Here is a 24581-nt window from a genome sequence, read left to right on the forward strand (position 1 = left end):
CCCATCGGGTCCTGCAGGGGCCCCACATTACCCGGGACCCTCTTTTTACCCCCTATGTATTTGAAGAAGGACTTCCTATTGTCCTTAATCCGGGATGCTCTTAGTGAGCCATGGGGGTTTATGTGCCCTCCTGCTCCCTTTGACCCTTGTTGGGATTACCTCCCTTTGGGCATGGAGGTTCACTAAGGACTTGCTGCTATGGAGGTGTTGTGGTTAATCTGTGGTTAATCTTGTAATTACTGGATAGGAATAAAATTATGTTATAAAGATATGCCTTTTAAACAGATATCATTGGCCTGGAAATTATCTTTCCATCTGAAGTGTATGCCCCATTTTTGGCACAGAATCCCCCAAATCTAATGCCATTGTGAATAGTTTAAGGGAAACCTACTTTATCTGTTTTTCATCTTCTGTATGTCAGATGTTAGGCAATGCTTTGTGTGCAGGGATTTTCTATGCTTTGCTGATGGCTACCTGCATTTTGGGATTTGTGCATTGGTATGATGATACGACTTGCGTGCCTTTTCCTAGGCCCTGAAAGATGGTGCCTCCTACTAAGAATGGGAGCAAAGTTTGTGGTCTAGGCAGACATAGTCACAAAACTAGAATGGGATGGGCTGATTCTAGCATATTAGAAGAAGATGCTGTTGTGCCACCCAAGAGAGACTTCTAAATAGCAGCAGGGGAAGGAAAAAGCCTGTTATAAAACATTTTAAATAAGGAATGAAATAAAAACTTGATAAAATTGGGGCATGCCATTTTAAAGTGGAATCTTCTGAACTTTGTTTGAAATGAGTTATTGTCAATCTGAGTTGGCAGGTTCCCCCTTCATGTGACATTTTTAAATCAGGGAAACTGAAGAAACTGTGGGGTGCTTTGTTGGAAAATACAAAGTTTTCTAATGTTGTTGACTTCTAGCAGAAGGCCTAGCTCAACTACCATGAAAGTCAGTAAAGATCTTTGCTGTAAGTAGCAATGGGAGTTGGACTAGGCCTGTCATGGGCTGGGTCCTCATCTGAAAGCAATAAATGCAGCTTTATTGATGCATATGGCTGATTAGTAAAGGGAAACTTCTATCCTTCCCCAGCCCTTCTGTTCTGACAGGGTTGACTGTTTGTGTGTGCAGGGTTCTGATGTGGACTGGGATGACCTCTGGGATCAGTTTGAAGAGAGAAGGTACCTGAGTGCCCGGAAATGGAAGGGTGGAGAGGACCCGTACCGACTCTACGCCTTTAACCAGCGGGAGAGTGAGAGGATTCCCAGTGACCGTGCCATCCGCGACACAAGACATTACAGGTTCTTGCCTCTTCCCCATCCCTTCTCCTCTGCTGGTCATGTCATGTTTCAGAGGCAGCCCTTGTTGCAAAGGGATGTAACTGGCCATTCCTTGGAGCATGTGCTTCAGTGAGTTTGAAACCTACACCAGTAGGATGTGAATGGGCCAAGGTTACAGCAGATTGTGCTGGGACTGGGAGCCTGTCTCAAGAGTACCTTTACATTGAGAGGCCCCAGTGACATAGAAGTTGCACTGATTTAAGCAGATTTTCCTTGCATGCCTTCCTAATACTACCCTACATTATTATGCAGTTTAAACAGCATCTATGCCTTTTGGTAACTCTGCATTTCACTTGGGCAGTGAAATGGGACTAGTTAGTTATCTTCCTGTTTAGTCATTTTCAATTCAAGTTATCTTGTACAAATAATCGCAGTGCCATGTTTGGCTTTACCTATAGATTTCTGTCATCCTTGTATCAAGGGACTGCCAACGATGATGTCGATCGATTGCACTGAAATTTAAAATAGAGCAGTTTTAATGATTTCTGCATCACCAATACAGATGCGTAGAAAGCAGGAGTCGGGTCCTAAAAAAATCAGTTTAGCTCAAAATCATGAGATTTAGAAAAAAACAAGCAACCCCTCTTCCCCCCAACTAATTTTGGGGTGTTTTTTATTCCCCATCTAGTTGCTGAGTATTCAGGGAGCATTTAGGTAACATTCTCAGACTTCCCTCTGCAATCAAGAATGGATCCAGAGGGGGTACAGCAGTGCCGTCGCACCCTTTTGTGCTTGTGCGCTCCATGCACAGTGAGTTGTCAGAGCATGTCAGTGGAGCTCCTGCTGGGAGTTTGACATGTGCTCTGAGCCCAGGGGGTGATGCGCAGCCCCTGATTTTATTCAGCTCTGATACCATTGCTTCTTATCCCCTCTCCTCCTGAATTTGTGGAGGGGAAGTGTAGGAGGAGGGCAAGGAAGAGTGAACAGAAGCAGTCTCTGGAGCTGCTTGAAAGCAGAGACTTCAGGTGAACCCCACGCAGACCCAGCAAGAGCTCTGCTGACATATTGGTGAGGTCTGAGAGCTTACTAGCATCTAGAATCACAGTAAAGGGTTGCAGGCAGACCCTTTTTGGCTGTGTGACACATGCATAATGGACTCTCTTCACTATGTGTATGGCACACAGCTGAACAGGGTGTGGCTGTACCCACATCATCACAATCCTGGGTCCACTCATACTGCAAATCACATGACTCCAGGAACTTGGGGCTTTAAAAGAAGGGAAAACAGCATCAAAGCTGGCAACACTGATTTTACTTTAGCTTTCTGATGTTTGAGATTTCCTTCATTTTATTTAATATAAAGACAACCTACTTGTTAGGTGTAAACTATTCAGTGCCCATTTCATTAGGTTTCTTGAGTGCTTATGTGAAATTAGCATGCCAGATTCTCCAACAGATTTGTAAATATTAAGAGTGAGGGTCTGAATTTTTCTGGGATTATTTTTATTGGGATCAACCCTTCCAATTATGTTTATCTAGTCTCATGCATTGCACTCAAACCCTAGTCACTTAAAATTTCACCTGGGCTGGATGCTATTGAATTCTTGTGAGATCCTAGAGGAAAAAAGTAATATTACTTTCCTGCAAGGCAGGCAGAATTTGAGAGAACAGGACCATGTGTGAGCATTAGGAAGAGAGGGAGAGAATACATGCCGCCTCTAAAATGGACATGGTCTCCTCCAGTTCTCAGAAATCTTGTGCTGAAACACAAAAATATGGCAAAAATATGGCAACAAGCACAGCAGAATTGTTCCCTGTTTACTTGGATCACTTGGGAAATGGTGAAAATGGAGGAATGAGACAGGGGAATTTAAGAATTTATTGGGCTAGTTTTCCATCAGCCCAAGGAGAACATTGAATTAGAGCATCACAAAAATTTGCTGTATGCTCTGGAGGGCCTCTTGAGCTTCAGGTGGATCTGTGCCATTTGGGAAATCGTCTTTCATAATTATGGAGAAGTTTTACTTGTGGGTGATAGATTCCCCTAATGGTAGTTGTGGGAAGCTGACAGCCAGCAGCTGAGTGCTGTCAGCACTGAGAGATGATGAGAGGCTAGATGGGTAGTCTCAACTGTATCTAGGCAAAGGTTTCTGGCACATTCCTGTACAATAAATTCACTTCACTTTAGTCTGTATTTCCCTCTGTAGGGAAGGAAATGCTGCCCTATGTCCTGTGCATATGTTATGGCTGGCTTTTGTCATTTCAGTGAGCTTCACATAGCAATAATGGACTCTATTGCTTTCTCCTGTAGGAACAGTCATGGTAGGAAATCATACTGAGAGTCTTGCAATGCTTTTTCCCACAGCAGGTAGAAGGGGTGGCACTTTTACCTTGAAGAATAGCCCATGGAGTCAAGCTTGTGTCCTGGGAACCAACAATGTGTGCCATGTGCTCAAGAGGGAGGCTAGCAACATGCACAAGGCTCCATGACCTATACGAGCTTCCTCCTGGTGTCCTTCCAAAAGAGATACATTAGGGCTGTCTCATCCAGCAGAAGTCCTGAAACATCCTCACCACTACTAACTTTAATCTGTTTTTTCCTTGAACCCAGTCTAATGATGGAGGGTGATAATTGCCCTCTCCCTCTCCACAGAGACCTTCACTCTCCCATTTTTCCCCATGGGAGACTGAGACATGGGACTGAGGCAACCCCACCCTACATGTAGATGCAGGGGACACAGTCACCCCTTGAAAGGACAGTTATTTCAGATTCTGCCTTTCCTTTCAGTGCACTAGACAAACATTTGCTAATTAACTCAACTCCCCTGCTTTGTATGTGACTCACATCTGGGGAAATATAAGTGCAGAGAGACTGGCTGACTTGTCCCGGCCTGCTTAGCTGGTGAGAAGAGGAGCCAGAATTAGAAGTTAGATCCCCCTTGATCCCAGCTCTGTGTTGTTTCATGCTGAGGAGGGAAGCTAATGGCATGTAGTGGTGCAGTGTATGACTTAAAGGGTTTCTGTAGCACTGGAAGAAGCAGCTGCTGCTTGTCAGTTTGGCAGCACAGTACAGATTCTGCACCTTTTCTTGGGCATCATCTTCTCAGGCCCTGGAGGGGCAGGGGCCTGGCCTGCCTTGGGAAGCTGGAGAAATCCTAACCATGTCTTCGCAGAGATGAGCAATAACTCTTTCCCTTGCGTTCCCCCTTCCTCCTTCTCTTGCCTCGATTCATTTGGTTTGAATTATAATGGGGCTTTACTTGCTTTCCAAGGACATGGTGCAACCTTCAGCTCCTAATGGAGCTCAGAGCTTGACAGAATCCTCCACTTTATCAGCAGAAATAGATGAGCTTGGACTAGAGACTTTGGTCTGAAGCCAGGCCTGAATTTAAAATTCAGAGAGGTAGAGGAGGGATCTGCCCCAGCTCCATTAAGTTCCCATATTCAGATCCTATTGGTAGGCTCAAACCCAGCTCTGGTGCTAGGATCACACCGGTTCTTCTGCACAGTTGCTGTCTGTGATTTTTCACTCCTTTTGCCTAGTGAGGCCAGATGCTCTTTCCACCGGAGGGGAGTTGCCAGCCCTGATGGACGCCTGTTATAGCTGAGGAGAGTGTGAGCATGCTATTCTTGGGGAGAATGAATGCATGAGATATTAACCATCTGCTCTAATAAAAAAGCAAAACCAAGCTAAATGGACCCTTCCTCTATCCCCAGTTGTGGTCAGGATGAAATGACCTGGCAGCACCTTGTTCCCCGGTGCATGCCACTGTGCTGAGTGCTTTTAAAAGGGAACATCCTTATTAAGGAAGAAGCAAGGGCACAGCTCATGGGAGGGGCCAAAGCTAATTACATTTGTTTTCAATTTCCTTACCCCGGTAATTGGATTCTGATTTATTGAATATGTCTGAACAACGCTGCAGATGATGCACCATTAGCCAAGCATTAGAGCAGCCACCAAGGAAATGGGGCTGTCTTGAGATTCAAAAAAACATCTGGGGCAGAACAGCCTGTGGGTTGCAGAGGGGAGAAGGGGTTGGGAAAAAACACCATTTTAAAAGCCCTCCACGGAAGGCATATTTGTTCACTGCGCAGCTGTTTGGGGAGCTGCAGCAGAGACACTCTGGCACTCTGGTGCATTTTGCAAACAGACCTTGTTGCTACGTCTCATTGGATGGGGGCACTGGGGATGGTTTGTTTGATTTCCTAGTACAATGTGGTGGGTAAATGGGACCTGTCATGTCTGCCTTTTGCAGCTGGGAGATTTTTGGCTGCTGATGGCCCGCACGGTGGAAAAGATTAAGGAGATAGGGGACTGGAAGGGGGCTAAACACTTTGGAAGCAATTGTCTTTTTTGTGGCAGTGGGGGCTGAACCTGCACCAGTGCCAGACACTTTCCACAAGACAAGCATGGGAAACTGAAAAATATCTGTTGCCAATGACGGGTGAGCTACAAAGTGTTCAGTTTGTAGATGCGTCCAGAAAGCTGCATCTAAACCACCTTGGTCTACAAATAAGACTGGAAGCATCCTTCCTCAGGAGGTTTCCATTCCAGCCAGGCTGGAGATTCAAGGCTCAGTTCTTCTCCCAGTTCTTCTCCTACCCACACTGGTTTAAATCAAAGGTGATCCATCAAGTCCATGCTAGAGCACTCAGGTGTCACCTCAGAGGTGAGTCTAGTACTGTAGTTCTTAGAGCAGGGGTGGGCAAAGTCCTGCCTGTGGGCTGGATCTGGCTCATGGTGGACTCCATGTCCCAATAGCTGTGATGGCGACACCTCCTGGCTGCTGCCACCGGACCCAGTCTCACTGCCTGTCTGCCCCGTACCCACTGCTGGGGATGGGACCCATGCAGTCAGGGTGCACAGCTAGGTGGTTGGGATGGGGCCACAGCTGGGAGCAAGATGGGTGGGTGAGGCCAGGGAGACCCCAGGACCTTGGGCTGGTGATGGCCAGGGCCAGGAAAGAGTGGGTTCTATGGACAGGGGCATGCCAGGAGCGGATTGCAGCTCTGCCCTGGTCCACACCCCATGCTGTCACTGTCCCACGGCCCTGGCCCTGGCCCTGGCCCTGGCCCTGGAGCAGCTCCTCACCTAGCTGTATGCCATGCCCATGTGGCTTCCAGGTGGTCTTCATGGAGACCCCGGGAGTATGGGGCCATGACAGCACTGGGCCAGGCTGGGCTGGGGCAGAGCCCTGGTTCGGCAGCCCCACACTGTCATGGCCTTGTTCTTCTGGGGTCTTTATGCAGACTGTGTGAGAGCTGCGTGGGAAGGTGCTGCTGGGAAATGAAGCCTAACTGCCTGCTGGATCCACCATTTTGCTAGGATTGCTAACACTCCCAGATTGCCTGGGAGTCTACTGGAATCGGCATTGATCTCCCAGTGACTACTGAAATCAATCTGGGAGATTTTAGTAGGATGTTTTAAGAAAATGAAATTAATGACATTACATCATGTTGGGGAAAAAATTCTCCCAGAATAGCTTCAGTCACATGTGGCAATCCTACATTTTGCCCACCCTTGACTTAAAGGCTCCCGCTAAGGTTGTGGCCCCTTATTGCTAGATGCAACACACACTGATGAAGAGGTCCTGTAGTTTCATAGTTAAAAGGGAACACAGTGACCCCTTTCCACTGCAACAAGAATTCCTCCCTGTTACTTGACTCACCTCAAGTCACCCTAGCTGGGACTTGAACCCAGATCTTCCTATATGGTCAGCAGATACTCTACCACACAACCACCACAGCTGGGGAGTCTTTCCTGTTGGCTGTAGCCTCTCATCAGGTCCTGCCTGAGAGATTACAGGCTTTAGTTCATTTTTCTATGTGGTAACTAAAGCACAATGGAGTGTGTCTGTCTGCTCTTCTCACCCACAGGCTGTGGGAAAAGCACCCTTGTGTCCAGTAGGGCCACCTTATGTTGATTCAGCTGTCATTTTTTTAAGAGAGCTCAGGCTGTAACCCAAGGGCTGGCTAAGAGCTGCTATCCTTGCCTTCTCTAGATCATTGCTCACAGCAGACCCCCTACCCCCTGCCCTCGATTTTCAGTTCAGGTGAAGAGGCCTTCTCTGCTTCCCCCTTCCATCCCACTTCACTTGCTCTTCCAGCCATGCCCCTTCCTTTTGTCCATCTTCCTCTCCTTCTCTGCAGCTCCTTCAGCTGTGATTTGGCTTGTCAGGGCAAAATTATCAGCAGGTGATCCACAAAGGTATCACTAGCTGGGGCTGTGCTGGGAGGACCAGGAATGGGTGCAGTGCTTTTCACTGCCCTTGTCCACCTCTTTCCAAATCTAATGGGGCATCATTGCGTGTGCGGGGTCTGGTGCAGCTAGTTGAAGAGAGAAGAGGAGGAGCAAAGTTCATTCCTTGACTGACCCTGAACTTCCTTATAGCTTGGGATTATTTGGATCCCAGGTTCACATTTTAAAAGGGTTGATGTTTCAAAGAACCCATCTAAAATAAGTTTTGGGTGAATTCCTCTCCAAGCCATTTCTCCCACTCATTTGTGATGGCTGTGGCTGGGTTTACAAATGAGCAGAGGACTGGAGCACCCAAGGACATGGGAGAACTTATTAACATTTTCCCTTGAAGTTTTTCCACTTCAGCGTGATTATTTCTCCAGGATGGTTCCAGAAAATCTCCCTGCTTTCCCCCCAGTCTAGCTAAGCAGCTGGAATTGCCAGCAACCACCTAATATACAAAACCTGGCATGCTTTGAACAGCAGGCTCCTGCCAAAGGGTCAGAGAAGGGGCAAACAGTTAGGGGGGGGAAATGGCACTGACATCCAGTTGCTTAGCAATATTTGTTTTTTTCATCCTTGACGCACAGCTGGTGAAACTGTATCAGACAATGACAAACCATAGTGCTATTGGAATTAGAGATGGAAAAGACCTATGAGGTCATCTCGTCTATCCCCTGCCAAGGCAGGATTGTTCCCAGTGCTGTGTTTTGCAATGATTCAGCCAGTGGGACTTTGACTGCTTCCCCAGGGAAAATATTACAGAGTCTGAGACCTCAGTTAGGTAATTTTTCCTGGTGATCAGCCTAAATTTTCCTTTGCCTAGTTATAGTTCCGGTGACTCTCATGTCCCCACCCCACAGTCGTCTTTCAGCCAACCCTTAAACATTACAAATTTCACATTCCCACAGAACAAAGGCACTTCCACTTGCTCCAAAGTTAGTAATTCCTCATTATTATAATGTTGCAAGGCCAAATCTGCCTCTGTGAGTGGCTCATATCCATAGTACAGTGAAAATAATCTGGTGCATGACTTCTTTGTGCTCACTAGCTAGCTCACTGGAGGCTGTTATCAACTCATGGAGCTTTGGATAACCTTACTGTCACATCCCACCTGAGAAATCCCCACTCAGAAATGCAATAATAAAATGGGAACTAAGCTTACAGAGTGAGTCAGTTTGTGCATGAGGTGACTGGAGCTGAGGTTTATACTACTGCCCAGTGGGTTGGAAAACTGTCAGCAATGCGATATACTGCCCAAAGCCATAAGAATTCTTAGTGATGGCTTCTGGGTTTCTTCCATCTGTAGCAGACACCTCCCAATGAGTTCAGACATTCCAGTATTCACGGTATTATTATTCCATATGCTAGTCATACTGACCTCCACCTTCAAAATGCTCCATTGGTTTTATGGGCATGCATACACTGCTGCTAGTCTCAGCTGGTGCTATGCTGGCTTTGAGTTTGTTCTTCCTGACAGTGGTAAAGCAGAGAGGAGGAAATGGGATGGGGGAGTACAGGAGAGGACAGACTCTGGGAGAAGGGGGATACTGTCCCTAAAGTGTTCTAGGTGTTGAAATATTCTCTCTCATTGTTTATATTGTGGCATAGAAAGGGGTTTCATTCGATGAAATTTTGTGCACTCCTCTTGCTTTTGCCACCCCAATTGTAATGTGAATTACAATTACAAAAACATTTAGTAGCCACTTTCTCATGAGCTGCAAGAACTAAGAGGTCAAGTCTGAAGTCCTCCAAAATCCTGTTGTAAGGCAAAACTGCACTTAATTTCTGCAGCACTTGCCATCCTAGGGGCTAAAATGCTTTACATGCACGCCTGGTTCTTTGGGTAGAAGCTTTGGGACTCAGTCACCCTTCATCGGGCATAGGGAGTCTCTGCTGGTCTGACACTCCAAGGAATCTTCCCTTGCCTGACAAAGGGTGACTGCACCCAAAAGCTTGCTAAGAACTTTTTCCCAACTACTCATTTGGTCTAATAAAAGATATCACATCTACTCAAAGAACCTGCCTATGTTCTTAGACCAACACAGCTACAACCAAAAACCCAATTACATGCATGCCTTGCAGTACTGTAACTGAGTGGGGGTGACCAGAGAAGCAGTCCCAGGTGCTGCCTTTGGGCAGGAGGAAGGGGTGCAAAAGTAGCTGCTGTCACAGTGGTGGCTAGTCATATCATCGCACTGTGTCTGCTGGTGCTGCGCTGTGCCTTGTTGCTACCCAGAGTGTGGAGTTGCTGTGACATGTCTCTGATGCCCTCCACAATAACCTCTATGTTTACTGCTAGAGATTATTGCTGGAGTGAGGAGTTGCTAAAGTTAAATGGAATTGAAGTGAGAAGTAAGTAGGTGATAAAGAGACTGACAGGATGGGAAGCTGAACTTCCCAATCACCTCCTCTGGCAGGGAATTCTTTGAAAGATCCACATCCAATTCAAATAAACCTCTCCCACCCCCCATGTAAACATATTGTTGTATTCCCTTTTGTGCAAGGTCTGAGTATCAGTGCAGGACCTTCTCACCTCTTATCCTCACCTCCTGCGCAGCACCACTTCATGACGCTTGGTAGGAGAGAATATTATGGGTGCATAATCTGTCCAGAACTGGTGGCTGTCCTTGTGGAGGCAGGTACAGGCAAGTTTCCTGTTAGAGAGGAATTAGGGGTTAAATCTGTCACATCTCTTAGCAGCAGTCACAGTGGAGGAGTGACATCTTGAATTCTCAGGGACTAAAATTGATATCACTGCAGAGCTCACATAGCAGTGGAGCATGAGCACTAAGCAACACATTAGTATTATGACTTATCCTCTATGCAGCGAAAACCCAAAGTCCTGGGATTCCTTTTGGCTGCATGTTCATTATCACTGCCTGAACCAGCTCTTGTTGGACTAGTATAGAGACTCCCAGGACATGTGAATTCCTCTAAGCAGGTACTGGAGTGGTGATCAGAAAGAATACACTTAAGTCCTGAGGAGTGCAGTACCTCCTCATGCCTTTGTTTGATACTCATGGTGCATGTAGGGAGAGAGAGAGAGAGAGTGTGTGTGTGTGTGGTGGACCCATCCATGCTTACATGCGGAGTGTGCATCTGTGTGGTTGCAGAGTTTACATATTTTGCATGTTTAGAATGTGCACATTTGTAGACATGGCGGGTAACTGGTGGGTGTGCACGAAAGAATACAGTACATCATGCAAGCCTCTATGCACGGAAGGCTGGCGGGTGCAATTGTGGAGTGTCTGTGTATGTGCTTCGATCCTTTTTTGCTGCTCAATGGCATATTGTCTGCCAGAATTGATTTGGGCAGTGAATTGTATTCAAGCACTATTGGCGATTATATAATATCCCCACAGTAGCGAAAGTCATAGTGAGAGCAATTAAGTTTTGACAACATCCCCTTGCCTAAAAGTTCTTTCCTTTCTCACATCGGCTTGTCTTCCTCCAAACCTAGTTACTGTCTTGGAGTCTGCTAGACCAAACCTGCTTAGAAATGAATCAAAATGAGCACTATGCCCTGACAACTAGAAACAATCTCAACACTGCCGTATTTTGTACCACCAAAGGGATGTCTGCTTCATGTCTTTTCCTTGCCTGGCTACCTGAGAGCTCTTTTTAATGTTATCTCCTATGCCACAAAGGGATCCTTAGTGTCTGAAAAGTGACTGCAGCAGAAATAGTCCAATATCACTTTGCAGACACTTGTGTGTGTTCAGAGTCTCATGCCTGCTTCATTTTAGCAAGAGAAATATGTTTTTATTGCTTCTTTCAGCCATACAGAATCAGCATGTGGCTTTAAAACAGGGAGTTGCATAATATTCTAGCTCATCCATCTTGATGATTGGTACCTAAGGGCTATATACCAACAGGACTTAGGTGTCTGAAGAAGGGCTTGGACTGGACTTAGATATCTGAGACCAAATTGTTGATCATCAGAACTCCTGTTCAGCTGCCAACCCACCCTGTGGGTGACTAATGTTGATAAGTATCTTAAGTTTTTTACATTAAAGTTCTCCAGGTGACCAAAATAGGTGTTTTTTTTCACCTATCTCACCTGTGAGGTTTGCTATGATAGGGGTTTTCAGAGCATTGCTAACTTCAGACCTGCAGATGGGGCTCTGCGCAAAGTGCAGACACTGCTTCCTTCCAAAACACTGCGGGAGATGGGAGAACCATCACCTGCCTTTCTTTCAGTGTATTACTTGTGAGAGCACTTGCACAGGAAATGGGAGGCCTCCGTTAGATCCCCCTACAATCTGAGGAGATTGCAACTCGTGCCTTCCTTTGGCTGCCGGAGTGGGTGCACTGTCAACTCCTCCAACTGCAGTTGTTCCAATCTTCATAGGATCCTTAGCAGGGACCGTAGCCAGCATGTGGTATGCTAGCTAATGCTGAGGGGTGTCTGTGTATGTGTCTCTCCAATTTCACTGGGATAGGCAGACAGAACAGTGACCACTTAGGGCTTTTAGAGCTAATCAACAGGTCAGGTGGTGAGCTGTTTGAGAAGTTTGAAATGAGGTGGAGAGAGGCTATTGTTTTGCTAATTGGATGATAAAGACTGCTATTGCCCCCCCCCCACACACACACAGCTGGCTTGCTCACCTGTCAGTTTGCTGTATGATGAAGCAGGGAGGGAGACGGAAAAGCTCCATATCATCAACAGATGCATGCACCACACCCCCCCACTTGCCTCAGTGTGCTAGTCTGGGCCTAAGGGCTGGCAACACTCCCACCCCTTGAGCAGCTGAAGCAGGGAGGGAGATTGAAAAGCTTTGTATTATCAATGGATGCATGCAGGGCACCCCCCACCCCTTGCCTCAGGGTGCTAGCCCAGGGCTGAGGGCTGGCAACACTCCCACCTCTTGACCTGTGAGTGGGGAATAGCCTGGGACCCTGCAGGCAGACGCCCTTAATCGGAGAGTCCTGCCTGGGCCCAGCCATGCCCCCCTCAGCTCAGCTTCCTGCAGAAGGGAGGGAGGGCTGCTCTAGCACCTTCCCCCCAGCTGCCCAGCTTCTAGCCTGAGCCATTGCAGGCATGTACCGGAGTCTCTTCAGTCCAGTGAGAATGTCTGTCCAGTTTCAAACCAGTTCAGCCTAGCCAGGTTAGACTAACCTGCAAAGATTGAATCAATTCAGGCTTAGGCTTTTTGAATGTCTGTCCCCAGCTTTAAAGATTCTTTGAGTCAGATAAAGACAGACCGAGAAAGCAGGACCAGGACACTCTACTTACGTTGGCTGGGCGCTTACCTGTGGAGGTGGAGTCCTGGGTTCAAGTCCTTGCTCTAAGTGTTGTTGATGTATTTTACATTAAGTAGTAACCTCCATCCCCAGAGTTTTCTACTCTCTATTTTGGGTGACCCTTTCTTCCACTCTTCATGCTTGCTTTTGTGAACCTCTTTCTGGGGTGCATAACTCACCCCATGTGCTGTGCAGGAAGCTTAGGCACCTTTCTCATAGTTGTGAGTTCTACAATGAGGATGGCCTGAAAGTTAGGTGCTGCAGCACACCGAAGGCTGCAGCTAGGCACCCTTTCTGGATCTGGGCCTAAACTCTAGCTGCAGAGGTGAATTCTACCCTTAATCTGTGAGGCTGCCTGGGTGAAGCTGAGGGTAGATTTTGAAGATTATAGGATTGTGCAGGTGTATTTGAAGTCAAAAGGCCAGAATGTAGCCTGCAGAATTCTTATAACCAGTGGTGACACATGAGACAGCAAAAAACTTCCTGGTTCCTATGTGGGGTTGGCAAGGCTACCAATTAGATGAATCCCTGTACATTTCAGAGAAGAACTGTGCTTTAAAGCTGTTTGTATTTTTCTTGTGGATGACCCTAGAGGTTTTAATCTTTCTATTTTTGTTAATTCAGTGTCTTTTGAGAGTGGACAGACTCCCAAGGGCCTGCCTTAGCTTAGCTCATACTCTTTTCCTACTCATACAGAGTGCTACACTAGATCCTTAGTTGCCTGGACTCTCAATTATGTGAATGCAAACTTTGTTTTATGGACTTGTAACTGTTAGTGTTGTATGACAACCTGTTTTCTATTTAAGCTTTGCATATGGTGGGGGCCAGGAAACTGTGCTGCAAATCAAGATTAAAGGGGACTGGCAGAGATATATGTATAAGGAGGACAGTGACAGGTGCATAACAGAACAGCAACAGATGTTTCATATCAGGATTTAGGAGCATTGGCAAGGCTTACATGTGGCTTGAGATGAGGTGTGCTACCATAGCTATATTCTGGGAGGTTGCACTTGCCTCAAGCCAGTGAGTTGTTCTCTTTACTGAGCTCTTTCACCCACTCGTGTGACCAGATCCTGTGGTGCCCACTTAAGCGAACTCCCATTGACATCACTGGGGCCATTCTTGTAAATTCATTGCACTCTGGAACAGTGAGTATTGTGTAATTAGGCTCACAGCCTGTGCCATGTGATGCTTAGGCTACTGGATGTAATGGATTTTGGATCCCTCTTTGCTTCCATATTTTAGTATTAGCTGCCAATCCCTACGCACCAGAGCCAGTAGTATCCAACTGAGATTGTTGTGTCCCCTGCTCTGGGGTTCTGGCTGTTAGCATATTCTCTGGGCAAATTCAGGAGACTGATTTCATTCCAAAATAAGATTTGTTATATTTGGGCCACGTCCTGTATGTCACTTGGGCTCTCTTGCCAAAGAAGATATTTGCTGGCAGGAAGATCTGAGGCTGGATTAGCTGTGTCAGACAGGAGAGCTAGACTTCTCTTCTCCTCAGCCTCGGCTTCCTACAACTTACGGATGACCTGAAAGGAAAGAGCAAAATGTGACCTTTCCAAGAGGCATTTGTGAAAAGGCAACAGTTGGGAATTCATTCAAGATGCAAATATCTTCAGTGGGAAATGGCTTAATCACTTATTTCTCCTGGTTCCTCCTGTCTCTGGAGCTTAGCACCTGACACCTAATTTTCCCTGTGACCTTCTCAAACTGGGCTCTCTGGGGATTGGAGTATGTGAACAATCCATCAAACCAAGTAGTGATAAAAGCCAGGTGTGAACTGCTGCCTCAGAGGAGCAGAGCAGGGCCTGAGCTCTGAGAACCCTGTGTTGTTGCTATATGATTTTGCTTGAAAAAAATTGTGCTTGCGCCAGAATCTGGTAGATAATGATGAGAGAGGACTCTGGAGAAATGGACTCTGCCAATATGAAATGCTTTGTGTTTTGATGATAAATTGGGACCAAACAAAATGAATGATGTTCTGTTTCTCCAGTTCATCACTTGGTGGCTTAAAACTAAAGTAGAGTTTCTTAAACTTCTTTCATAGGATTTAAAACAGCTTAATAGAGATGTTCTCCCCTTGGTGCCTCTCATACGCAGTCAAATACCAGACCTTTGGAAACCTCTGTGATTAACTTCATGGTAAAGAAACATTGGGAAAGGATCTTATAATAGATTTAAATTATTTAAATACCACTCTGCAGGTGAAAACAGGTCAGAGAGTCAATGCGACTAACCAGCTGTCTGCAGACCACTGTCAGTTTGTGAAACAAGGATCTAACAAGTTTGCATCTATGGGGTATCCCATGTCACCTTGGGATTGGTCATTATCCATTCTTATGCCAGTGACTTTATAATAGAGATGTTAATCCCTCCAGGTGGAATTCAGACCGTGGTTACATAACGTAGCCAGGTCAGCAAGCCAGAGGAATCTGGCCATTTCTTTTCTTGTTGTGAAGCAGTGCTGCACAACGTTGGTATGTGCAAGAACACTTGCAGTGTGTTGCCCTGGAGGTGGTAGTGTTTCTGTTTGGGGCAAGTAAGAACCTCCTTCTTCTCTATCATGTCTAAGGTCTTTGTGGATCCATCTGGCAGAAAGGTGCTACATCAGCACTCCAAGAGAAAATTAAAGGTGGGCAATTTGCCTCAGATTGAAACAACTGCTAAATAACCGAGGTTTAGCTTCCATTTACCTTGGGATAGGGAGGACACATGAATTGGTGACTGAAGATCAGCTGATATACAGTAAGGTCTTTCCCTTTCCCTCCAACTACCCCACAACCCTTAACTTGGTATAATTTGTTTGTCTGCTCATACCCTGGTGTTGGAAGGGACCTCTTGTGTCATCAGATCTATTCCCTCTGCTGTCACAAGAACCTGTTTCATATAATCTTTATAACAGATTTACCAAGTTATAAAAGTAGTTAGCTTTTTTGCTGCCCCCTCTCCTCTCCTCCTGCTGGAAGGCTGCTCCAGAACTCTAATGGTTAGAAACCTTGTGATTTTCAGCCTGTATGTTTATTCATGATCAGTTTATCCCCACTTGTTCTTACAGCGACAGTGTCCTTCTTGTCCCCTTGGGTGAATCCAAGTTGCTTGTGAGTACAGGCAAGCCAAGATCCATGCGCTAAATCTGGGGGAGGCTCTGCTCAGGACCTTGCAACTAAGCACCATGTTTAGTTCTGAATAAACATGACTTGCTCTGTGGCTGAGCATCAGAGTTGCATTTCAACAGAACTTCATCTTGAGTTTAAGGGTAAAGTTTGAACTTGAAACTTAAAGTGAAAGCTAGAGCATGCGCATCTATGGCCCAGACCCAGAGAAACTGTTTGCATGAGCTGCTGAGAACTTGAGTTACTGAGCTCACCTGTGTGTACTTGGGAGTCTGTGTTACAGATTGGTTAATAGCTAAACAAACCAGTCAGAGATGCATAGCCTCCCCCCAGTATTAATCATAAATAAATACCAGCTTCTGCTGCAGAAACTGCTGAGCCCTCAAGAACTTCTGTGTGTCACTGTTGGCCCAGACCCATTTCTAATGCAGTATTTTGCAACAGTCGGCATAATTTACAAACCTTGCTCATAGTGCACATGATTTGTAACATTGCTCTCCCAGCTGTTTACATTTGTGTAACAGGCTTTGAAGTTGCTTGTGTAGATGTCCTTGCAGTGCTTGTTTTACTCATCTCTTTCCTGTTTTCCAGACACTATAGGCCTCCCTATCATCTATGTAGGTGTAAATCAAGAGAAACGCCAATGAAATTAAACTGCACTAAACTGTAAATTGGATTAAATGAGAGAAGGAATAAGCCTGCATCAGAGCAAAATGCCTTTGAGAAAGCTGTGATCTGCCCTGCATACCAAATTTCTCTCTCACTGTTGTTTATGTGTAATACAGTAGTCTGTATTGAGATCAGGGCTCCATTGTGCTCTGTGGTATACTTATACAGAATAGGCATTCAACCCTGCCCCAATGAGCTTGCAATCTAAACAGACACAAAATGGGAGGAATGGGAGCACCATTTTACAATAGAGACCAGTTTCAGACAGAATAAAGTTGCTTGCTTTGGATTAATACAGGAAAGGTGTGGCGGAGCCTAGAACTGATGCTCTGTCCAGTACTTTACCTACCAGAGCATCTTTCCAGCCCCTTTCTCTTGTGAACCATTCTCCACTTCCAAGGTCCACCCCAGACTTAGACAGCTGACTGGACTAATATGGGTAAGGCACGCTGGTGTCTGTTGCTAACTTCATATTCAGCTTCCTTTGTTTCCCCTGCCTGATGACCACTCACAGCTCAATCAATTGGGGAGACCTTTGTCAGAAGTCTGCAGAAAAGCTTCAACTTGTATCTTTGGATTTATAGTGAAACACTTAATAGCTCTGCTATAGCACCCTCAGCCAGTCTCACCCTAGTGTACCTCAGGTGATCTGAGGGCCAGATGGGATGCACCTGAGGGTACTGAAGGGATTGACTAAGGTAAATTTGGAGTCATTTGTTAACTTTTTTGAGAACTTGTAGAGTTTGGGTGAGGTCCCAGGCAACTGGAAAAGGGCAAATATAGTGCCCATCTTTAAAGGGAAGAAGGAGGATCCAAGGAGCTACAGACCAGTCCACCTGACATCTATACCTGAAAAGGTCACGGAGCATTGTGAAGCATGTAAAGGAGAACAAGGTGATCAGCACCAGTCAGCATGGATTTACCAAGTGCAAGTCATGCCTGATCAATTTGATTGCCTTCTATAATAAAGTGACAGGATCTGTGAATTAAGGGAGAGCAGTAAATGTGGTATACCTTGACTTTAGCAAGGCTTTTGACACTGTCTTCTATGACATGCCCATTAACAAGCTAAGGAAATACAGCCTAACCGAAAGTACTGTATGGAAGATGCTTAACTGGTTGGATCATTTTATTAAGCGCGTAGTCCTCAATGTCCAGTTGGAAGATGGTATCAGGTAGGATTTCCCAAGTGTCTGTCCTGGGTCCGGTATTGTTCAACATTTTCATTAATGATTTAGATGATGGGATTGAATGCATGCTTAGCAAATTTGTGAGTGACACTAAATTGGGTGGGACTAAGATCCAGAATGACCTGGATAGACTGGATAAATGCTCTGCAGTCAATGAGATGACATTCAACAAAGACAAGTACAAGGTCCTGCTCTTGGGATGGAATAACTATATGCACAAAACCAGACTGGGAAATGACTGGGTAGGCTGCAGTAAGGGTTAAAGAAGGCTATAATCTGAATATGAGCCAATAATGTGCTCTTGCAAAAAAACCTACAAAACCTATAGCATCCTGGGCTGTATTAGGAGGAGTATCGCTTGCAAATCAAGGGAAGAGATATTTCTACTTTGTTCAGCACTGATGAGGCCTGTGTCCACTTTTGAGATGCACACTTCAAGAAAGACATGGGCAGTTTGGAAAGAGTCCAGTGCAGAGCAACAAAAATGATCAGGGACCTGGGAGATGAGACTTGTGAGGAAAGGCTGAAAGAACTAGCGTTATTTAGCCTGGAGAAGACAAAACTGAGGAGAGATTTGATAACAGCCTTCAATTACCTGAAAGGTGATTATAGATAGGATGGAGTGGGCTTTTCTTTGTCGCTTCAGGGAGCAGGACTAGGAGTGATGACCTCAATCTGCCAGAGGGAAAATTTAGGCCGGAGATTAGGAGGAATTTTCTGTCTATGAGGGTGGTCAGGCATTGGAACCTCAAAGCTGTGGAATCTCCATCCTTGTAAACTGTCAGAAGCAGGTTAGACAGACACTTGGTTGAGGTGGTTTAGTCAAGGGTGAGCCTGCCTTGAGCAGGGCGCTGGACTAGATGACTGTGATGTACCTTCCGGCCCTATTTTCCTATGATCCTATGATTCTTGCCCCAGTTTACTTTTATGTAGTTCTGAGGAGCCTTGAACTCAGGGTTTATTCTGTGGCTAGCTGACCCCAAATCCAGCCCTTCAGACTTTAACCCTTCTGAGTATTTTTACCTTTACCCTGGAATTGGCCATGCATTGTCACCCTATGGAACTTGTCATTTTGCCAGCAGCAATTCTGTGTCTTAGCACTATCTGGTAGCACTATTGTGTAAGCACAGGGCAATTCTCACTGGGGGAGGACTTGGGAAATCTTGAATTATTTGTCCACTCTCCTTTCAGGGCAATTGTGAATGAAAATCATTACCCACTGCTGGCTGCTGCATGGTCAATGTGAAAGTAGTTGGTGGTTTAGCCCGCTTCTCAGTGGAACAGGTGTTCACATCACAAAAGCAGACCTATAACCCCTACTTTTCATGGAAGCTAAGGAGCAAAGAAATTGACCTCCCTTGTTATTCTAAACCTGCTAGGCCTAGGTTGAGGCATCTGGCATAACAGCAGACATAACCTGCATAACTTGGCATAACCTCATATGCCTGCATCCTTTCTGCATCTAAATACAAGATTACAATAGTTTCTGCACCTTTCACTAGCTCTAAACTTACTTAGTCTCACGAGACAGATACTGAACTGATTCTGTGCTTTCCTTTCTACAGTCCATCTTAAGCCAATACATGCGGTCACCTCACTGTGGTATTTGCCTGAAATACTTGTAAAGGGCCGAGTAGGTACGCCTTCCAGTGGAAACTTATCAAGGAAGGTGTCAACAGGCTGAAGCCATTTCAGAATACAGCTTGTCAAAACTGAAAGCCTTAGAGGCCAAGCAGTCAAAGAAAACACAGAGCCTTCCACTCACTCCAATGGGGTGAATTATTTGAATCATTTCATTGGAGAGTTTGGTATTTCAGATTCAGGGCTGTCAAATGACGTTCACTCTCCTGAGGCCCTTGCCCTCCAGCAAATTCCAGCTTTACTTCAAGGTTTTTGTCTGAATAAGAAAGGGAGATTAATTCTCCTACTTTGTGCATAAGGGGGAAAATTGTGAAGAAGCAGAGAGCACATTTGAAAGCAGTGTAAGTCAAGAAACTCAGGGGAAAATCAGCTGCTTTTTGCCACTAAAGCCTTTCTTCCAGTATTGTTCTCTGAGGAAAGCCATGTCTTGCTTTGATCCCTCTCTTTGCTTTGATCCCTTGCTTTGATGCCTCTTGAGGCAGGGTGTGGAAATCTGGGGTCTGGAGCCCAAATTCCCTAAATTTTAGGATAAGAGGAGATGCAAAGTCTGAGGGACACAATGAGAATCCTGTGCAGATAGGCCATATTCTTCTCTTGTGCACTAGCATAGATGCTAACATAAATGTGGCTAGCCAACTCCAGATTGGCTTCAGGAGGAGGTATCTCATTTTCTGTCAGTGTCAGTTAGGAAGCAACTGGCCCATAGTCTGGTGTGATTTCCTGAATGACTTGGTTGGAATATAACAGGGGGCAGGGGTCATGAACATCTCACTCTGCCTTTCCTAACTAAATAATTGAGAGGCGGTCTTGGCTAAATTCTGGCTGGTTACAATCCTCGGGACAAGGTGGGTGGTGGGTGCAGAGAGGAGTGTCTGTTACAGAACCACTGGGATAAAATAAGAGCTTCCAAACCTCATTCCGTGTTTGAACCACGCTTAAAAGCTTTTCCTTCCCCTGAGTCATGAGAAGGTTTTCTCAACTTTAAACAAATCCGGTTTTCTTACAGTTTTCTCTTGGGAGAACCACCACGGGCTGTTTACTGTTGGTTTTCCACAACCTGACATTCTGTTCTCACAAGTTTTATAGGTTCAGTTTCTATGCAGAATATCTGGCTTTCTGCTGAATGCTTATCACAGCTGAACCCAGCAGAATCCTGAGGCTGACTTATTATTGTTCCTCTGTCTCCTCACAGCTAATATTTAAAATATATGTATTTTTTTTAGTTTTTAACATACACAGTATAGAAAATATGCAGTTAAAGAAAGGTCATTGCACTGCTGTAAAAATGTAAAGATAGATTCTGCTCTCATTTATACTAGAGTAAATCAGGAGGTTCTCCAGTGATGTAGTGGAGTTAGATTGGAGTAAACCCAGAGTGAATGAGTTGCAGTATTAAGATGAGAGGTGAGTCTAAGCATAGAACTGGATGCTTTTGGCCCTTGGATTTAAATTTCTGCCTTGGTCCCTTGCAGTTGTTAAAAGACATCATGAGCTGTGGTCACTATTCAAGGATGTAGACGGTAAGCTCATTTGCACCAGCATATACCCAGGGTAGCTTCAGTGACCTCAAGTGAAGGTTGTTCACATTTACATTACTATAACAGGCATCAGAATCTGACCCCAGCCATCCCAATCTTGTTGAAAACTATCTAGTTCCCCTCTAAACTTCCCTGTAATACAGGGGTGGGCAAAATATGGTCTGTGGGCTGGGTCTGGCCCTCCAGGCCATTCTATCTGGCCCATGGAGCCCCTAAAAAATTAGAAAATATTTATCTGGTCTTGGCTACCTGCCAAAGATGACAGGAGCCAGGGGCAGTAGGAGCCAGGGGGAGCCACAGCAGGACATAGCAACCCAGCCGCAACCCACCCCCAACCATTTCCCCGATTTCCTGCCAGCACTGCTCCTACACCACATGCCTCCAAGCTGCATCACTGGACTGCAGGAGCACAGGGCCCACATCGGTACCCTGTGGGGGGGAGGGGAAGGGGACGGTGTGTATTGTGTGTGTGTAGACATCCGTAGGGTGAGCCCCAGACATACACCCCACCATACACATGCACCCACACACATATGTACACACTTTTACACACCCCAGCCACCCCCACATACAGCCTCCCACAAGCCCCATACCCACCCACACCCCACATATTCACATACACCCACATGCTCCCTCATCCCACATCTATCCACCCCCCATAGACACAGTCACACCCTCTCCCACACCCTATATACCCACATACCCATGGCCCCCCACACATCTATACCTACCCCTTCACAATATACAAGAGTAAGGCTTCATTTTAAGCTATTATATACAATCACCTCTATGTACAGTATACATGTGAACCAGGACAAAAATATTTTTTGAAATTAAATTACTGAATGTTTTAGATGTTTGCTTTTCAGAATATAATTTGGTATTTTTCTGGTTCTAAGATGGCAAAACTGCTTGCTGAAAGAAATACTTCTGGGGGCAAGGAAAAGGACTTCTGGTGGCAAAGCTCAGGGGTTAGGAGGTAGGACTTCCAGTCACAAGATGGTGACCAGGGGGCGGGGCACCTGTCAAGTGGTGGGGCTACCCATGCGGCCCTTGACAGCTTGCCAAAATTCAGTAAGTAGCCCTGTGCCTGAAATAATTGCCTGCCCCTGCTGTAATATGCTCTGTATTTTTGTCATGGCTATAGCTCTTTGAAATACCTGATGCTTAACGGTGCTTAAAACCAAATTCTGTTCATGTGACCAACTGAAGAGGTACTTGTAGGGGGTATTATTAAATTCCACATAACAGACAGGCGTACCCATTGTGCATGACACAATATTGGGGAAAACACTTACAGGGAAAGTGCTGAATTCATGGACTGCTAATTTGTCTGGAAACTCACGTTTGATGGCAGGTGAAGTAAATGGCTGGGTATTGGCTACATGGCTAGAAAGTACTGTCTTCTTCTCATATCTCTATACAACATTTGACCATTGTGTTACTTTGTGAGGTCTTTCATTGTGCATGTTCCTTCAAGCAACAGGCATTGTAGTAGGTATTGCATGAGTCTATGTAATGCAGTCACAGATGGTTGAACCAGGAGTATAGGGCCACTTCTTCATTAGTTCCTTGGAACATCTGACTCCGTTACATAGGTGGTTGAGACATCGCTGTATCTGCCATGGTTTATCGGCCCTTGGTAAACACTTGCCCACTGAAATGGCCATTTTTCCACTGCCAGATATTTTCTTCAGCCTGTCATTCCACATCAGTAGTTGTGTCTCCTTGGGTGTGGCATCAAAAGGTTGGGTGCTGGTGAGGAAGCTCCTGTGTGACTTCAAACATTTGTGTGCTGCGGGATGGTCATATAGCAGCTGTCTTGCACCTTCAGTTTGTCTCAGTTGTCTTATCCTGCTGGCTACTGCTCTTCTCATGTCAGGCAAAGTAATCCCAGACAGCGGATACATGCCATTTAGGCTGGTAGGCTTCAGACATCCTGTGATACATTGGTAGCTACCGTTCAAAATGGGTCCAGGTGCTTAGCATGTACAAATCTCTTCCATATAGGGCATGCATGTCCAGCAGAGGAAAAGCTAAGATCCAGAGCAGTGATTCAGATGGTTGAGAGGCTAGCTCCCCATTTTGAGTTGGTGAGCTTATATAGAATGTTGTTACAAGTGCTCACCTTTGCTTTTGTCTTCATGATGTGTTTTTTGCATAAGAGGTTCGATTGAGGGTGACTCCAAGGTAAACTAGTTTTGGACAGTGGGATAGTGGGGTCCCAGGCCATGTAAAATTGAGCTGGTTGTTGGCCTTGTGTTTTTTTCAGATGGAAGGCACATAACAGAAGTGTTCACATCCTGACCCCTGTGAAGTAATGCCTAGTAATACTTGTGAATTCTGCTAATACTCCAAACCATGAATTGGAAAGTATCATGATCTTGCCAATGAGTTGTGTCATTTGGGACACCCATGGTCCAAACTGTTCTGAGACCATTTCAGAGGTGCCTCAACTTTTTGATACAGGCAGGAGATCCAGGGTTCCAGGAAACATGAAGAGAAATGTGCACTTTTATCTTCCTGTTTCAAGTATTTTCATTTTGATTATAGTAAAAAGGAGAAGAAATATATTGGGGGTGGCGGTGGCTAAGAGGGCATAAAGTGAGAAAGGTAGGTATCGCAAAGGGTTGGATTGGCATTTGCCCTGACCAAGTAATGAAGAGGGTGAAAGGAGCACGTCTCTTCTTAGGTGGCTGCACAATTACCTATCACACAGCCTTTGCAGGATCTGAAGCAGTGTCCTTGGTCCGTGTAGCCAGTGGTACAAGCACCCTTTATTGTACCTTTGCACTATGCTGGTTCCCAGAGCAAGATAGATCCTGTCAAAGGGCAGGGAAGATACTGCTCCATTGTGGTAAGTCAATCAGCTGTTGTCCTCAGGGATCTCCTTTTGGGATGCCCCCTCCTCCCACCCACAAATCAATGCTGTTTCATGGGGGGTTTAACCCCTGTGAAAGGAGAATCGGGCCTCAAGCTGTTTACAGATTTGCTTGTCATGGGTACCAGGATTTAACCCAGGTTTCCATTGTGATCAGCAGCCTCTGAAAAACCAGCCTGTGGCTGTTAATTTCCTACAACTGCTGGTGCAGGGCTTTTTTTTTCCTCTGGTAAGCTCGGTCAACAAGCAATTTCTAGTCATCTATCAAGAAACAGATAAGGATCAACAATTATTAGTGGGCTAAATTCACTGCAGCAAAATGGTTGCTGCTCTATTGATTTCAGTAGAGCTTCTTTCCCTCAGTGGTGAATTTAGTCCAACAGATCTCTTTACTAGGGCTGTGCAAACCTTTGGGTGGTGATTCAATTAGGAGGAGATTTGGCAGATGAATCTCCAAATCCAAATCAAATCAGGGGACCAATTTAAAGGTCCAAATTGATTCAAAGCTTTCCGAATCTTTGGCAAAGATTTGGAGAGCTTTGATGATTCGGACAGTCGCCGGTGGCTGCAGCAGGGAGCTGAAGGCACTCTGAGCTGGTAAGTACTGGGGCAGGGGAGGGGACCATGGGGGGAGCCCTGCCAGCCCCCCTGACCTCCACCCACTCCCCCAGCCCCGCATGCCTCAGCTCCGTACTTTAAAAAAAGCTCCAGTGCTCACCAGGTGCTGTTGGGCAGGGGGGGCAATTCCTGCTGCCCCACGCTTCACGGGGGCCTATGCACAAG

At 45.7% G+C, this 24581-nt stretch overlaps 1 protein-coding gene across 1 annotated transcript in view; it reads left to right on the forward strand.

Annotated features, from left to right (window-relative positions):
* The window catches only part of GALNT14 (polypeptide N-acetylgalactosaminyltransferase 14), a 217713-nt gene that overhangs the window by 98400 nt on the left and 94732 nt on the right, over window positions 1-24581 (forward strand). Inside the window, exon 3 of the mRNA XM_019548585.1 lies at window positions 1127-1296. Coding sequence (XP_019404130.1) covers window positions 1127-1296 — 170 coding nt within the window. The remainder of the gene's footprint in view (window positions 1-1126; window positions 1297-24581) is intronic.

The sequence above is a fragment of the Crocodylus porosus genome, unplaced genomic scaffold (assembly GCF_001723895.1).
Source record: "Crocodylus porosus isolate Cpor-Errol unplaced genomic scaffold, CroPor_comp1, whole genome shotgun sequence".
Taxonomy (NCBI): domain Eukaryota; kingdom Metazoa; phylum Chordata; order Crocodylia; family Crocodylidae; genus Crocodylus; species Crocodylus porosus.